The sequence below is a fragment of the Puma concolor genome, chromosome D3, assembly GCF_028749965.1.
Source record: "Puma concolor isolate L17-30 chromosome D3, mPumCon1.1.hap2, whole genome shotgun sequence".
NCBI lineage: Eukaryota > Metazoa > Chordata > Mammalia > Carnivora > Felidae > Puma > Puma concolor.
The window spans coordinates 54,130,909-54,147,703 of record NC_141678.1 but is presented as its reverse complement, the minus strand read 5'-3'; the positions used below and the strand labels follow the sequence as shown (position 1 = coordinate 54,147,703).

The 16,795-nt window shown below is 43.7% G+C and overlaps 1 protein-coding gene across 4 annotated transcripts in view; it reads left to right on the top strand.

Annotated features, from left to right (window-relative positions):
- GAREM1 (GRB2 associated regulator of MAPK1 subtype 1) overlaps positions 1-15,835 on the top strand; it is a 204,838-nt gene extending 189,003 nt beyond the window's left edge. For 3 of the 4 annotated variants that reach the window (XM_086682695.1, XM_086682697.1, XM_086682698.1), the window contains 2 exons: positions 8,979-9,145; positions 10,592-15,835. In XM_086682695.1, the coding sequence (XP_086538821.1) occupies positions 8,979-9,145; positions 10,592-11,489 (1,065 nt within the window). In that variant the 3' untranslated portion in view covers positions 11,490-15,835. The remainder of the gene's footprint in view (positions 1-8,978; positions 9,146-10,591) is intronic. The other variant, XM_086682696.1, reaches the window with a different exon arrangement.
- The last annotated feature ends 960 nt before the right edge of the window (positions 15,836-16,795 follow it).

Below are 16,795 nucleotides of genomic sequence, written 5' to 3'. Positions count from 1 at the left end.
ACGATTAGAATGTTAATAAAGTAATTATAATATTCTGTGGGATAGCTCTTGTTTCAAATCTGCACTCTTGGGTACCATTTGCACAAAATCACATTAATGTGAAGGTTATATACTATTTAAATATGTCTATCATGTATTATACTCCTTGCTCAGAAAAGGGCTTTATTCTCTGCCCCAATGGCGTATTCCTTCTCCTGAGTCCATAGAAACACCCTAGAATTTAAACAAGTATTCTTTTCAGAACCATTGCCCTTCTTGCCTCCCAGTGAACAGCCTCCGCCTTGCCTCCCTCGCCCGAGGCTTGGAGATTGGAGGTCATTTCAAACCCAGGTCTGTGTTAGGTCCTTATCATCAGTGTATAAAACCGGGGTAGCGGGGGGGGGGGGGGGGAAGTATGCATCTAAGAATCAGGATTTCGACTGTAAATCACATCTGCCCTCGCGTAATTAATCACATAGAGGTTCATTTATTGCTATTTTGTCACTATAAACTTTAATTTCTGTTTAGCTGAAAATATCCTGATGGGTATGTGACAGGGTTATGAACTCTGTATAAAAGCCTCTTTATAAATAAGATTTCTTAAGGCTGTAATGATTTTGTTATCTGGGAGAGGGAGTGTGGGAAGCAATGTAAAATACAGGGCAGAGGGCATGCAGTGAAGGCAAAGTTGCAAAGTTCAAGGAAGCGTGGTTACAAAACTCCTTTCTTTCCATTGCTGACATTATCCTGAAGTCGGCTTCTTAGAGAAAAAAACTCATAGTACAGGTGAGTCCAGTTTTAGATCAAGCTTACATATAGTATCTATGTATTTTCTGAATCATTGTCAACAAAGAGGTAAAACGATCCTTACCCACCTAAGTATGCCAGTGTCTCTTTGGTGACTGCCCATGATTCTAAGCAACATGCTCTTTGAGACCAAAGATTTTCACACACAGGCATATGATGGTACATTTTAAACTACAGACAAGGGGAGTGTATGACCTCAACTCCAGATCCACTGCTGTTGTATTTAAAAGCTGAGTATAGGGGCGCCTGGGTGGCGCAGTCGGTTAAGCGTCCGACTTCAGCCAGGTCACGATCTCGCGGTCCGTGAGTTCGAGCCCCGCGTCAGGCTCTGGACTGATGGCTCAGAGCCTGGAGCCTGTTTCCGATTCTGTGTCTCCCTCTCTCTCTGCCCCTCCCCCCGTTCATGCTCTCTCTCTGTCCCAAAAAATAAATAAACGTTGAAATAAAAGCTGAGTATATGGCTATAAAATTGATTTTTTCCCCCCAAAAAGACGGCTATGCGAGAGATGTCATAATAAGTGTTCCATTTACTTTTCTTAAGCGATCTCTTTGGTCCAGTTAGTGAAAGGGTGTAAAAAGTGTCAGTTCTTCCATAGAAGACAAGTAGAGAGTTCCAAGAAATGAAGACTGTCCAAGAAATACCATACCACAATCCCCCACCCCTACACTATGCTGTTTCATAAACACTTGGTGTGTATTTGGTTTCTTGTATTCTTTAATCCCTAGGAAGTGTCAGAGGAAGATAATGTCACAGGAGAAAGAAATCAGGTCATAGGTAATGTATATAAAGTGCTCCCAATTGTATGTAACATTTGAATTTTGTCCTCTAAACAAATACTTGTAACCTTGTTTTCTAACCGTGTAGTAATGAGCTTTGTACTTTGAACAAATTCTCATGCATTACTTTTAACATGTGACTATTTAGGAAGAAGACTTCCTTGTCCATTTTTCACAAATTATTGGTCATTTACACTGTGCTCAGTTCCCTCCCAGCCAGACAGAGCTAAAGGGAGTAGCGAGGGGAAAGAAAGGTTAAATGCTGTTCCCAGCATCAGGAAAGCAAGTTAAACTTCACGGACAGCATTCTGAAAATAAAACAGTCCCATTCTGTGATACGTTATTTCTTTTTCAACCAAGGATTGAGATAGGGTTTTGACTTTGTTGACCAGCTTCACTTAGAAACACAAAGCTTTCCGAAGCATTCGTTCTACTGAGTGTGCTCTATCTTCGCTTTAGCTGTTTTACAGTAAGTTACCGTTCATTTCTTTTCTAGCTTTACAGTGGCCAGTGGTGGAATGGCCAAGGCAGAAAGCAATGAAAAAAATGTGTGTTCTCCACATCTTCTTAAATAGGTCCCAGGAGTCCGTGAGCACTCAGCCGCCAGGTTACATTATGTGCATGTACATACTGGGCATCTTTTTTAAAGTTTCTTCCAATTCAGGGGGAAGAAAAAGCCATGCCATCTTCAATACACCATCCCTTTCTAATAGCTGCCTCCCTCATTCATTTCTAGTCAGTATTCTTAAAAAGAATGGTCTGCCCTCCCAGGTCCACCCTCATTTCCCGTTCTAGCTTTGACTCACTGGAATCTGTCTTCCAAGGCTTTTTTTCTTTTTTCAGGCTTCCTTTGCTAAGATCCCCAGTGACCTGCTTTCGTGTATCTTCCAGACCTTCCCTGACTTCCCGACACCCTACTATCTTCACACTGACACGCTCTTGCTGTCTCCCCTCCCTTCACTTCTTGGACACTGTTCGGGTAGAGCTCTGTTCTGTGAGTGGTAAGAGGTAGTCACTTGTGTTTCTCCTTCTCTGTCTCATCTTCTGCCCATTCCTTAGGGGTTCAGCCTTCTTCACGTGTCACTGAGATCCCAATGCCACCATCACTCAGATTCTATCAGTTAGAACATCAAACTCAAACTCCGTATTTTCATAACTGGGCCCCTTCTTTCTCCCAAACTCTGTTCTTCCTTCTAAGTTTCTGTCTGATAAATGTCACCAGTACTTGTCTAGTCGGGGAAGCCCCCAGACCAGAGCTTCACTGTGGTGGTTTTTTCATGCCTCTGTACCTTTTGTGCACTTGTAATTCCTTCTTCCTGAAGACTTTCTTGGGATAATTGCCTATGCATTTGTTCTCCTGTCACCTTGAATAAATCAATGGTGCGCTTGCTGACCTTTGCTCTTACTTCTGTTATAAGAGGGCCAATTTGTATCTTGATTATGTGTTTGTCTCCCTTCTTCCCAACTAATTCCATGACCTACTCATTTTTGTATACCCACTAGCTCAGTGAGCATGTGATAGGCACTCAGCATACATTTGAACAAGTCAACAGCAAAATGGAATTACTGTAGTGTGTAGGAGAAGGGAAAGTGATGGCGACTTTTAGGGACAGTGGCTCTGCTCTCAGCTCTTAACCCTCAGACACCTTTTACAACTTACTTCAAACCCTGACTGTTAAATTATGTCAGTGTGTTAGATGGCAGTCACATGAGTATTCCTTGTAGACTAAAGAAAAGTGACTAGAGAATGTTCTAGAAAGAGCAGAGCTCACCTTTTCCACCTTTTAATAAATTACATAAAATTTCGGTATTTAGCCCTGGGTTAGCAGTGTGCTGCATGAATACTAAGGAGAGTTGTCCTAATCCTGAGTAGTGGTATCTGACATTTGATAAGAATTTAATCACTGAACATTTTAGGAAAGGGAAGACCCTCCTGTGAAGGAGCAAAGATGAGAGAATGGTAGGAGGTATAACTGCTGGAGGGAAAAGCTTTAGATCAGAGAAGTCACGAAGCGAGGCTCGGAGGACAGCGGGGAGTCTGCTCTCCCTGCTGCCACCCGAACCCATGTTGTGTTCGTCAACACTTCCATAACCAGTAGGCGAGCTTCTCTGCACACACCCAAACTACCCATAGCCAAGGTCATACATAATCTGTGACAGACAGAACACCTGCCCCCTCACTTAGGACCAGTGTTGGAGGTTTATTCCTGATAACCCAGGTAACCGCATCCTCCCTGTGCTGGGGCCAGTTGAAGTTCAGTCCTAAATGCTGCGTTGGAGAGGAAGAGGAGGAGTCTGGTCCACCAAGCATGGTGTATTCTGTTATATGCTCACTGAGAGTAGTAACTATCCTGGGGGGCTGGCATGTCCCAACTTAGAAATACCACCATTGTCATTTTCACGCTGTTACTACGTCAAGTGTATTGGTGGAGTCAACGGTGGTCTTATGTGCCAGGTCTGCTGGTGCCCTTTTTTTCTCTAGATCACCACTTCTATGAGGACACCAAAAAATTAACATACAGCCCCGACTTACCAATAACAATCTCCAGGGCTGCCTGGGTGGCTCAGTCAGTTAAGCATCCGACTTTGGCTCGGGTCATGATCTCACAGTTTTTGAGTTCAGGCCCCTTGTCGGGCTCTCTGCTGTCAGCACAGACCGCACTTCGGATCCTCTGTCCCCCTCTCTGTGACACCCGTCTCTAAAATAAACGTTAAAATTTTTTTTAAAAATAACAATCTCCGCATAAGAATATAAAAAGCATTCTCATAGTATATATTTTAAAATAAAAGTACCTTTTTCTTGTATTTTTGGTGACCTCTATTAACCTTTACCTTTATTAAATTCTGTGGGACATATTTGCACCAGAGGTGACAATATATATATATATATATATATATATATATATATATATATATATATTTTAACTCTGTCATCCACAGGGCACTATTAACAGCGATGATGGTCCTTACCATTTGCACGTTCAGGCTAATTGAATATACCTGGAAAGTAAGTAAATATAAACAGCGTGAGCTGAGTTCAGGAGCAGCAACAAGTCCTGGTGGCCACATGCAAGGGTCCCAAACCGAGCCTGCAGTGGTCGGCACTGAGCCTTAGGAAATGGCATTTCGGAAGAGACAGGCAGTAAGAACCAAAGCAGAGGAAGGAGCAGACAAGCATAAGATGTGTTGAGGAGACACTGAACCTGCCGCTTTGACTGGACCTGTGTGTTTGTGTAGAGCAGTGGTGGGAGAAGTAACTGGAGAGATGGAATGAGATGGAATCATTTCTTCTGGCTACAAGAAATAGCGAGAAGGAGTGCAGAGAGCTTCAGTGGGAAGCAGGGGAGGCTGGACTTTATCCAGCAATCAGAGGGTGCCTCTGGAGATGGCAAGAAACGTGATGAAAGCCACATGCTGAGACTTTTAGAGGGAATCTGCTAAAAATGTGGCACTTAGAAATGAAATTGAATATGAGGGGAAACTGCAAATAGGGTGAATGGCCATCGAGTCTTGTAAATTGCCCTTCATTGTCAGATAAAATTCATAAAATTCATTTCAAATATAACTACACTCCTCTTGGATATGTATGTTGACTCCAATCAAGAAGCAAAGAAAAGGAGAACGATTCCTGATATAAGGGTGTAGAAGGTAGGAAGTAAGAGGACACAATAAACCCTCATTATTTATACCTTCTGGATCCCAAAATGTATATATTTCACCAAAGCATATAGTTTTTCCCATAAACTGCATGTGACTTCATTTGAGCGTCTACAGCAGCACATTGAAAGTAACAAGTTGAGGGGCGCCTGGCTTGCTCAGTCAGTAGAACATGCAGCTCTTGGTCTCGGAGTTGTGAGTTCGAGCCCCACGTTAGGTGTAGAGATTACTTTAAAAAATAAAATCTTTGGGGCGCCTGGGTGGCTCAGTCAGTTGAGCGTCCGACTTCGGCTCAGGTCATGACCTCACAGTCTGTGAGTTCGAGCCCCGCGTCAGGCTCTGTGCTGACAGCTCAGAGCCTGGAGCTTGCTTCGGATTCTGGATCTCCCTCTCTCTCTGCCCCTCCCCCGCTCATGCTCTGTCTCTCTCTCTCTCTCTCTCTCTCTCTCTCTCTCTCTCTCTGTCAAAAATAAATAAACATTAAAATTTTTTTAATAAAAATAAATAAAATCTTTAAAAAAAAAAGAAAAGAAAGTAACAAATTGAAAGTAAGAGGTAGAGAGCAGGCAGTCAGCTATGCTCAGCCCCAGGTGGTCCTAATGCTTGGGGGAGCACAACCCATTCCTTTTTGCCTCTACAAAATTATACTTAAGTTCTTGTCATGGACCATGTTCTTTTAAGATCATTTTTTTTGGTTTTTGTTTTCAACTACCTTTTCTCCAAGATGGGTTTCCTGTCAGCCTAGTTCTTTCCCATTGAACTCATGATTACATCCAAACAGCCCTCCCATGACAATGGAGGAAGACCTTCCTCTGGACTTCTCTTCACTGACTACACCCCATCTCCTAAGAACAAGAACCACACACACACTCACACGTACGCACTTAACTCATGTGGCCTCTAACCCTTTCTGTATCTCAGATGCAGTTTGGAGTTTAGCTATAAACACTCCAGTTAGCCATAGCTCACCGCCCCCTCTGGGCCCCATGACCTACCAGTGCTTTTCTTGACTACTTCCTGCCCACTCCTGTCCTGCAGGAAGCCTACTGGAAAGCTGTTCGGTACTGCCCAGCTATAGAAGTAGGGGCCAGAACCAGCTCTAAATGACCTCGAGTCCCCGGGGTTAGTTATAAGAACAGGAAGAGGGGACTTCCAGTAAGTCAAATTCAAGTACAAGTGGCTGTGTTTCTGTGTTCTGAGACCTACGTCAGTCAGTTATGTTAAGTCATTGACATCTCAGCATATCATAATTGACATCTAGGTAAGTGAGCCCTAATGAAACGTCACATTTAATGACGACTTCCAGAACTTAGAAATTTCTAAATCAAACTCAGCATTAACCGTGTTTGCCCTGTGCTCTTCTCTACCCCAGTGTTGAAAGGGGACTGTTTATTTTAAACATTAAAACGTTAGGAGCTCCTCGGTGACTCAGTCGGTTAAGTGTCAGACTTCGGCTCAGATCATGATCTTAGCGTTGCTGAGTTCGAGCCCTGCGTCGGGCTCTGTGCTGACAGCTGAGCCTGGAGCCTGCTTCAGATTCTGTGTCCCTCTCTCTCTGCCCTTCTGCTCACACTCTGTGTGTCTCTCTCTCAAAAATAAACATTAAAATTTTTTTTAAACTTACAAACTTAGCCGACAGGCTCCCCATCTTCTTATATTTTCCATGATTCCTGTTACCATAAGTATAAACAGAATCAGGCACGTGTATAATAAAGTAACTCTCATTCATCCTAAATTCTATAGACAGTCCCTAAGAAAGAAAAGAAGCATAGTTGGCTAAGGTACAAATCACTCACAGGAGGGAAGCTGATGCAATATCTTGATTACTTATTTTGTAACCAGTATATACTCCTGAAAGCCAGCCAGTGGGGTGACTCCCCCAGAGCTTTTCAGTGTCCTAATTGGTTCTCGGCTCAGGAAAAGACAACCCTCTAAGTGGTGCACGAGTCCTCCTGGGCTGGCTGAACGATCCTCTCTCTCCCTCATCCAAACCCATGTCCTCCCAGATTTTCCTTCTGTAGTCATCCACCACCTGCTTTTTAAAAGCTCAAAAGGGGAAAGGCTACAGCTAGTGGAGAAGAAAATCTGCTGCTCTGAATATTTTCGTTTAGCCTAAAGAACATTTCCAAATGAAAGACTGTCACCAGGGGGTCCGGGTAACCAAGGCTGTGGGTCCTCTGGGTGGGCCCAATGGTCCTCAGCCCTAGGGAAAAATGCAATGGATAAGACTTCTTAAATTGCTTCCACTGATTTTAGAATTGAGGTTTGCCTGGTCACCTGTGGTCACATGATTTTTCCTAACATTTGTTTTTTTCTGGCAAGTGAATCGGCTCTGGGAAGCCAGTTAGGGGCCCAGCGCACAGTGTAGGCGGTAGGGATGCAGTGTAAAGTGAACCCATTTTATTTGGTCTTAAGCAAACCCAATACCAAAGCTAATGGAAGCTTGCTGTTTCATTGTCTTTATTAGCCCAGAGCTGCTGGGACAGAAAGAAATTGAAGGCAAAGGTGAAAAACAAAAAAGAAATTGGTAGGAACAAGGCCTAAAAGCAAGCAAGGACATTTTTGACGAAGTCGGAATTGGCTCCATTTCTACCTGTGTAGCTTAGGGTTGACTAGCAGAACCGGGTATAAACTGCCCCCTGCTGCCTGACACAGAGAAGTGCGTTAAAAGTCCACTTCCTTAAAAAGAATCCTATTTCTTGAATGCCTCTGTGAATGGAGAAGAAACGGGGGTGATGGCAGGCAGACTTACACAAGCCGTGGGAATCCCAGGTCCCCTAATCCTCTCCACGGTGAACATGAAGGAAGTTAGGGGCGGCTCTTCCAAAGAGTGCTATGTTTTGGATTTGGAAGTCGGCCTCGTTACTCCATCTGCAGCCCTGTCCCGTTAAGTGTGGTGACCGTGTCACCGGAGCTTGTGAGAAGTGCAGCTCTCAGGCCCCACCCCCGGTCTGCTGAATCAGAGTCTGCATGCCGACAGGATCCCCGGGTGATTCACGTGCACACTTCCGAGTGAGAAGCCCTGGGCATAACTTCAGAAGCAGCTTCGACACTGGAGAAGAGCCACCAGTCCCGAAGGTTGGGTCAAATTGAATTCAGTGGGAACAGGGAATAAACACAACTCAGTGGAGGAGTTTGATCCTTTGTTAAGATCAGGGTTGCCTTATATGCTTCTTTCCTTTTTTTTTTTTTTTTTTTTTAAGTTTATTTATTTTGAGAGAGATGAGAGCAAGTGGAAGAGGGACAGAGAGAGAGGGAGACAGAGGATCTGAAGCAGACTCCAGGCTATGTGCTGACAGCAGAGAGCCGGATGCGGGGCTCAAACTCGTGAACCGCGAGATCATGACCTGAGCAGAGGCTGGACGCTTAACCGACTGAGACACCCAGGCCCCCATGTCCTTATTTTCTCAATGCTTCTGTTGTATACATCTCACATGTCACTGTCTTTTGCACTCGCTGTAGTTCACATTACTTGCTGAATCTCAGCAGCACCAGGCAGTTGTCAAGCAGTCTCTTTTGAAAATTAGTCTGTCCCAGCGAGTATGCGACAGGCGTGGATTTTATCTGCGGCAGCATCTGTGTTTATCATCCTCCTTGTTTGCTGCAGTCTTCTCTCTCCCTCCCTTATGCCCCTGCTGTTTTTGTTTAAGAGTAGCCACGTGACCCTGCAGAATCGCAAACCCACCCCCCCCACCCCGCCCCCCAACCGGTGGCATTGTCAGTCTGTTGCTAACCCAGAGTGTTCTTTTCTGCGCCAGGTCAGGGAAGAGTGCCGGCTCCTGAACGCCCCTCCTGTTCCACCCCGAAGCGCAAAGCCTTTGTCCACAAGCCCCTCCGTCCCTCCTCGTGCAGCCAAGCCAGCGCGGCAGCAGACTCGCTCTCCCAGCCCCACCTTGTCCTACTATTCTTCAGGGCTGCACGACATGTAAGTCTCCATGCCAGGGCTCACCTCTGCATGTGTCTTATTGTCAGCCAGCTCACCGGGTCCTGAGAACGGTTTCCGGGTGGCCGTAACCTAGGCAGGAGGTGGGAGAGGAAATGTTCCTTAAAAACCAAAGAATTTCACTGGAAGAGCATGGTGGGGCCCCTGTCGGTTTCAAGTTAGGATGGAAGGAGGAGCCAGGGTCCTAGGAAGAAAAGAAACCACAGCCTATGTAAGAAATGGAGCATAAAGGCCAACTGGATTCTCTTAGACGCAAGCTGTGGAGGACTGCCAGTTCTCACAAAGTGGCATCTCGTTCTTTCTGCTCCGACTTCTGCATAAGGAGACAGACAGCACCTTCTACCGGGACCTAGACTTGAAAGGGTCCTATTGGCTCTCTACTCTGCCTTTCCCTTCTTGGCTACGGTCTGGTAGCCATTGACTTCTATCTGGACCCTTCTGGTGCTGGGAGCTCCTTCTTCTGCAGGACAACTCATTCCATTGTTGGCAAATGCCAATAATTTTTTCCATAATCTTTCATTATATCCAGTTGTCATCTGTCTCCACCTAACTTTCAACTGTTTCTTATGTCTAGAAACACAAAAATAGATCCTCCCTGCTTCTCTTTGTCAGCCTGTGAATAATTTGAAGTCAGATGTAAGTCTTCTCTTCTCCAAAAGAGGCTGCCTCAGTTCCGCCAGCTATTTCCCCTGACATCGCTGCCTGGTCCCTCGTCAGCCTGGTCACCCACCTCTGAACACACTCTGGCTTCACTGACACTTAAAATCGGGCCCCAGAGCTGAACGCATGACTCCACATATGGTCTTCACACTTAAAAATAGCTCTCTTTTGCAGGTATTTTTAATTCTCTGGACATTTAAATCCTTACGCTAGTTTTAGTCAGTTATATAGAAACCAAGGCAAGCATTGTGTTTGAAGCATTTCTTCTTACCTCAGACTTTTGGATGGGAATAGAGACATAGGTGGTAGTGATGTAGTGTTGTCCCATAGCACAGGGATGACAGGCATGAGGCACCCATTTTGTGCCCTCATCCCACCCTTCCCCACTACAGACATTAGTAATGAGTGACACTGCCTGTTGGTGATAAGCCTAAACCTGGCCCAAGAATGTGTCTCCTCATAAAGATCCAGGCACCCCCTAACAATGATTTTCTTGTTAGTTTAAAAAAATATATATTTTTTCCATCTCCACTAGAGCACGTTAAATCATCATAATTCATTTCCGTAATTACCAATGCATCTTAGTAACGTAAAGATTTTTTTTAACCCAGTGAAGTTAGCAGGTACTTCATCGAATTCACGATAAGAAATCCTAGCTTTTTCTTCCTACCTCTGTTTTTCTACTCAGAAGTGACATCTGTGGGATAAAGATGGGCTTGGTAGTTGGCTTTTAGGTTACTCACCGCCCTTTCTCTGTTTGCTTTTAAGCAGCGTTCCTAAAAGTGACACCGGGCCTTCTGAGAGTGCTCCCGTGTCCTGCTATCCCTGTAACCGAGCGAAAGCCGATTCCGTGGACCCCAAGTCCCCGACGGGCAGTCCTTCTGCTGAAACCCTTTCCTCCAGGCTCTCGTGGCCCAACCACTATTCGGGAGCGTCGGAGAGCCAGAGCAGGGGGGACTTCCTGCCGGGGCCAAGCAGGAGTTACAGTTACCCCAGACAGAAGACGCCAGGCACACCAAAGAGAAACTGCCCAGCACCCTTTGATTTTGACAGCCATGAGCTCTCGGCCAGCCCCCCCGGCTCGGTCACTTCAGAATTCAGTGGCGGCGTCTCTGCCTGTCCCAAGTCAGCCAGCTACTCTGTGGAGAGCACAGATGCGAAAACGCTGGCCGCGGACACAAGCAAGCAGAGTATCTCGTGCCCTGCCTTACCCCCCAGGGCCCCAAAACCGGTGGAAGAGAAAGCCGCCTCGGACACTTCTCCTTTGCCTCTGAAAATTGATGGTGCTGAGGAAGACCCCAAGTCCGGGTCACCGGACCTCTCCGAGGACCAGTACTTTGTTAAAAAGGGCATGCAGGACATCTTCTCCGTCTCCTACCCTTTCTCGTCTCCGCTTCACCTCCAGCTGGCCCCCAGGTCCTGTGGCGATGGCTCCCCGTGGCAGCCACCCGCTGACCTGTCGGGACTCTCTATAGAGGAAGTGTCCAAGTCGTTACGGTTTATCGGTTTGTCTGAAGATGTCATATCGTTCTTTGTTAACGAAAAGATCGACGGGAATTTGCTCGTTCAGCTAACGGAAGAAATCCTCTCGGAGGATTTCAAATTGAGCAAACTGCAGGTGAAGAAAATAATGCAATTCATTAATGGCTGGAGGCCCAAAATCTAGCCAAACAACCCCAGCTAGCATTGGACGAAACTGATGTACGTGTGTGCCAGAGGGGGTGCGCTGGGACACAATTCCATGTTTTTTGCACTAAAAACCTTCTCTGTAAATAGGGATAAGAGACACTCCTACTATGCAGATTACGTTTTTGAATGGTGAACAGGCTATTTTGTACATCAATAAAAATGCTGTACAGAACACTTAGAGGTGTGCCTTGTACATCACTCAACACTCAACAGCTGCTAAAAGACAAAAGGCATGTTCAGAGAGAATTCTTACCCAAGTAGGTTTATGCGAGAAGGTATGGTATTTATTACAAAATAGCCAAAGCTGAAAAAAAACATAAGAATCAAAAAACAAAAACAAAAACAAACAACACTTTTGAACAACAGTTCTCTCCTTTGGGAAAATCGACTTTAGACAATTAACTATTCTGTGCTCTGTCGTTTGGATTGCTCAGTGCTAATTGTTTTACTCTTGTGCCTGAAAATGTTAGTGATATGAAATGACACTTTACTGTTTGTTATATGCTCGGTGGGGATCTTTTCATCAAAAGGCATTTTCCAAAAGTCATATGTTGATAGAAGGTGTATGACGTCCTTAGAAATAATACAAATTATGACCACAATCATTTATCTGTAACTGCTGCTGATTTTCTCGAGCAGTGGAAGAAAAGAGCAGAACATATACATATATGTGTATAGATGTATACACAATGCAAACATGTTTTAAGCATCATTATTAGTCTGATGTTTTAGATAACATCTGTTCACTTTCAAATATCGATTGAGGTTTGGGGCCATTAATTAGGTTGCCTCTTAGGAAGAGTGGGCAGAATGATTCCAAAGATTCTCAGAACCCTTTCCCTTGACGCTCAGTCTTACTGGTCTTCATCACTGAAAGCATAGAGGAAATCAGTAGAGTGTCTGTATTGAAGAATTACATTTGATTGTAAGCCCATGTGGAGTAGTTTGCATATAATACTCGCATGCTGGTGTCTGGGAAAACGACAGTGTCTTGTCAAAGGATTATTTGTCTCCTGTTTGAGGGTCTTATATTCCTGGTGTCCAACAGTGAGAGGTCTGAAAAGCATTTCTCAGAGCGTGTTAGGTGTTCTCAACGTGCTTTGTGCTTCACCAGAGCTCAGAAATCAGACATACGATCTTCTGTTATTGTGCGTGCTAGATATGTTGAGTAATTTTTTAAAGTATCAGTAAGTACTTATTTAGTTCATAAGCCTCTTCTTTCCTCTCTTCCAAAGAAAATGTATTATTACCATACTTTTATTATTGAGAATTCCAGGACATGATTCTGACAGGTTTTGCCAAATGTGATTAGATATTCCAAACTATAATGTCCTCGTCATCATTCTTGACTTTTTGAAGGAATGTATATCTTAGGAAAGCTAGAGTTCTCCGAGCAAGCCGTCAGCCATAGCCCCGTCTCCCCCCACATTGATTCTGGATGTGCAGACATCTGTGACTGAGGTCAGCCAACCAGGTGCCAACATGACTTCAGGGTTGGCTTCTTGTTATCTATTCATCCCACTGACCAACATAAGTAAACAAATGTAAAGACAAGACCCACAATAAGGCAACATGCAAGATGGCTTTATTTCTTGACGTTAAAGATGCTTAATCCATCTCGTGGTATAGAATTGAGGTGAATTGATGCGTCTTCTCATTTGCCATCATAAATCTTCTCTTTTTTTTTTTTTTTTAAAGGGGCATTTTTCCCCCATAACATTTCTCCCAAAATGTAAATACTCTGGGTAGAATGACCCCATAAGGAGAATATCTTGTAAAATTCGTCATACTGGAGCGCCCCTCCAGGAGTAACTGAAATATTTATTACAAAGGAGTTTCTGGTACCACACTCACATGACAAGAGACCCTCAGTGACTTTGCCGGTTAGAAAACATCCTTCTGTATAAGCCACCACTTCCGTAGCAACATTAACCTCTCAGAAACTTCCTTGAAAATAAAAACAGACAGGATGCAGTTGAAAAGCTGCATTTTTTTTCTTTAACAAATCCTCACGGAATCTGCTTTTAAACGCCTGACCCCTGGACACAATTCTCAAATTCAGGCAGGAGGAACCGACTGGCTTTGGGTTTACTATGAAGGTTGCCCCACATACACAAATGACCCCTTTTATGTTTCTCTTTTTGTTTTTTCTTTTCCAAGAACTTGACACAAATAGTTTCTGCGTTCTGTCTTGGCATATTTATATCGAGTTTATATTGGTGGCAATGTAGAGACTGCTTGGAGACAGGCACTGTGGCCCTTGGGTCATGTATTCAGATTTGTTGAACACCTCTTATTGCCAGGAACCATGCTGTGTGACTCAACAATACTAAAAAAAAAAAGACGTGGCTTGTGCCCTCTTGGAGCTCCTAATGTTTATATTTAAAATCACAGTTACTGAGACTGCATATGTGTGACGAAAAGAGACATGAAATCTTCTGGGCAGTTGGATGTATGGAGAGTTAAGTGTGTTATGTCTTGAAAGAATCCACAGATGGAAGAAATGGCAGTCTCCATTAAAGGGATAAAAAATAAACACCATGAGACCATTAAAACTTGGAATATGTTGGAGGCAGAAAGTATCTCGGACTACCACTGGCTAGTGTTCTCTTTTACTGATTGGCAACATTTTTAACTGTAATATCTTCTGGCCTCTCTAAAGGCACAAATAAAGGTAGCTGCCATTACTGACCTGAACCCTTGTCTGTAGAGGACCTCGGCACCCTGACTAGATGAGGCATGCACTGCTAGAGAGAATCATGGCCAGAAAGGCAGTGTGGGAATAGGGTGGAACCGGCCTTTCCCTTCTGAGAGCTGCAGTTTTGCAGTGAAAAAACGATGCATAGAGATCCCCAGATGCAGAATCTTTTCTAACCAACCAAGTCAAGATTGAGTACATCTTCTAGCAGGTTCCCTGCCGTCAGGGCAGTAACCATGGGGCTTAGGGGAAAGTGCCTGTCTAAACAGGACCCTGTTTGGGGTTTACATTCATGGCCCCCATCAAAAAAGAAAATCAGCAATAAGCCAAATCAAGCAGCTAAAATGTAAAAATATGGACCTAACTCATGCTGGAAGGGAGAACTCACACCCTCCCAGACCGATTCTTTCTCAGAATCTTGTAAACGCCAGCACATTCTCTCTCTTTTAAGTTGAGCTGCTCAACTTTATGAACTGTGAAATTTACATTTATACTCTTTCAACCCACATATACCATTCAAGTTTATGAAGTTGCAGCAAGCCGCCCATTCGACTGAATTGCAGTGTTTATTCTTGTCTCATGGAGAAATAAAACAATCTTACGGGAAACTGTTATGACAATCCATTCCAACTGTTTTCAGACACACACATAAACACCCTCTGCTCACATTCCAGAACCACCTGCACATCATCCCTACAACTCCTTGAGAAGTTCAGGGGGTGGCTGTGGATGGATAGAGGGTCCATTTTCCAAACACTGTGTAACAAGTCACTACGCGTCATGCTTAAAGAGTATGAAGTTAACATTTTGAATCACAAACTGGAAAACAAAACAGTTCTCCAAAGTACCTCGTGAACCATTCAAAGGAAATTTCTGCGTCATCCACCAGAAAAGCTAAATCTGCTGTTGGATACGTCAATTCCCACTCTTTTTCTAGTAATACAAAGGCAACTGGCTGCTAGGGCAGGAAGTGTAGAACACCCAAAGTGCAAATGACGAGAAGGAGGATTTTTGCCCTAGGGGGCTGTAAAACTGTGTGTGGAATTCTCACAGCCGCTTCTTGTCCCATTGCCGTTTAGTCTTTGAAACTGGGTGTTTTAAAATTGATCTCATGGTGGAAACCAGAAGCAAGGGGTAAATGTGATTTCAGTTAAAACTATGTACAAATATCTTCTGTAATTTTGCTGCTCTAATTTTTAGGCTATGAATTTTGTAATGAGCTGATCAGATTACAAATTTCCTTTGTTTACAATCTCATATAGTAGGGGCTCAGATCATTTCTTAGCTATCAATCTCTTCTCCCATTTTCATACGAAGTTCCATTTAAAACATTGTTGAAACTAAGCCTAAAAATTAAACTCAATTAATTAAAAATGGGGGAGTTTTCCTTGATTTAAATGGAAATGGTATATTCTTTTCAAAGAATTTTGTAACCACCTTTATAGCTTCTTTGCTTGGAAAACCGAGGGTGTTAACTACCAGTTAACAGTTGTATTACTTTCCAGAGCATTATCTAACGGGCCCAATGTGTACCTCAAGATAAACATGGTATGTTATGTCTAAAAAAATTCATGGTTGATTTAAATGGTTCTGAAATGTCTATAAATAAAGAAAATTTAAAAGTTGCTCTTCTTGCAGTCCCTCAGTGAGTTGGACCTAGTGCATAGTTTTCTAGAACTCTGTCCCCCATCCTCATGGAGATGAGAACGCGCGTCTGAAGGGATTCTTAATGCTGCAAGCCCATTCTGTCCTAAGAGGCGGAAAGCAATGGCTATTGCACAAAGAAGAAGCTGGGAACCAGGTCACCTGATGGCATTCAAAGAAAATCCAGTACCTGTGTGGTCAGAAGTTAGAACAAAAGACAATTCATTTATATAATGAACTGGTGAGGTTTACAAAAACAAAACAAAAAAAAAAAACAAACAAAAAACACTTCGTGTTTGGGGAAAAGAAACAATACAGATTCCTCTCTACACAGTTTAATTTATATAATTACAATCAGCATTAAGAGCAGAAATGGGTGTGCAAGAGAAAGTCATGAGCATTCAGCTCACTGTGGCACCCACCAGTGAGTTTTACAGAGAAGTTGGCAAGTGGCAAATGGAGGTTGCTTAAGAGAGCTTCTGTTTTACTCAGAATAGCATGCAGTAGCTTCAGACCACTTTATTGTGAGATTCTGGGGGAGAAACAAAGGGCTGGCAGGACAATGGGAACCCACATCCCCCGCCCCGACTAGACCTCCCCAGCTTCACAATCACGGAAACGTCTTCCTGTCTTCCTTCACTACACAAAGCACTGTCAAATCATCTTCTACTTAAGCCTTCAACCCTTCTATCCTGTTTCACAGGGATAGAACTTGTAACTAAACCCACAGGTGGCCACTTCCCTGGATTTCCAGGATATGCTCTGGAAGAACTTACAGAACTGAACCTGCACGATGGGTTGGCTAAAGCATCCAAGTATCTAGCTCGAGGTCCTAAGAGTGCTTAATCAGATACACGCTAGGACATTGACTTTTCCAAACTGAAAATTGCAAAGTAAATTTGAGTTTAGATATAAGTTGGGTTAAAGTCAAATATCCTGAG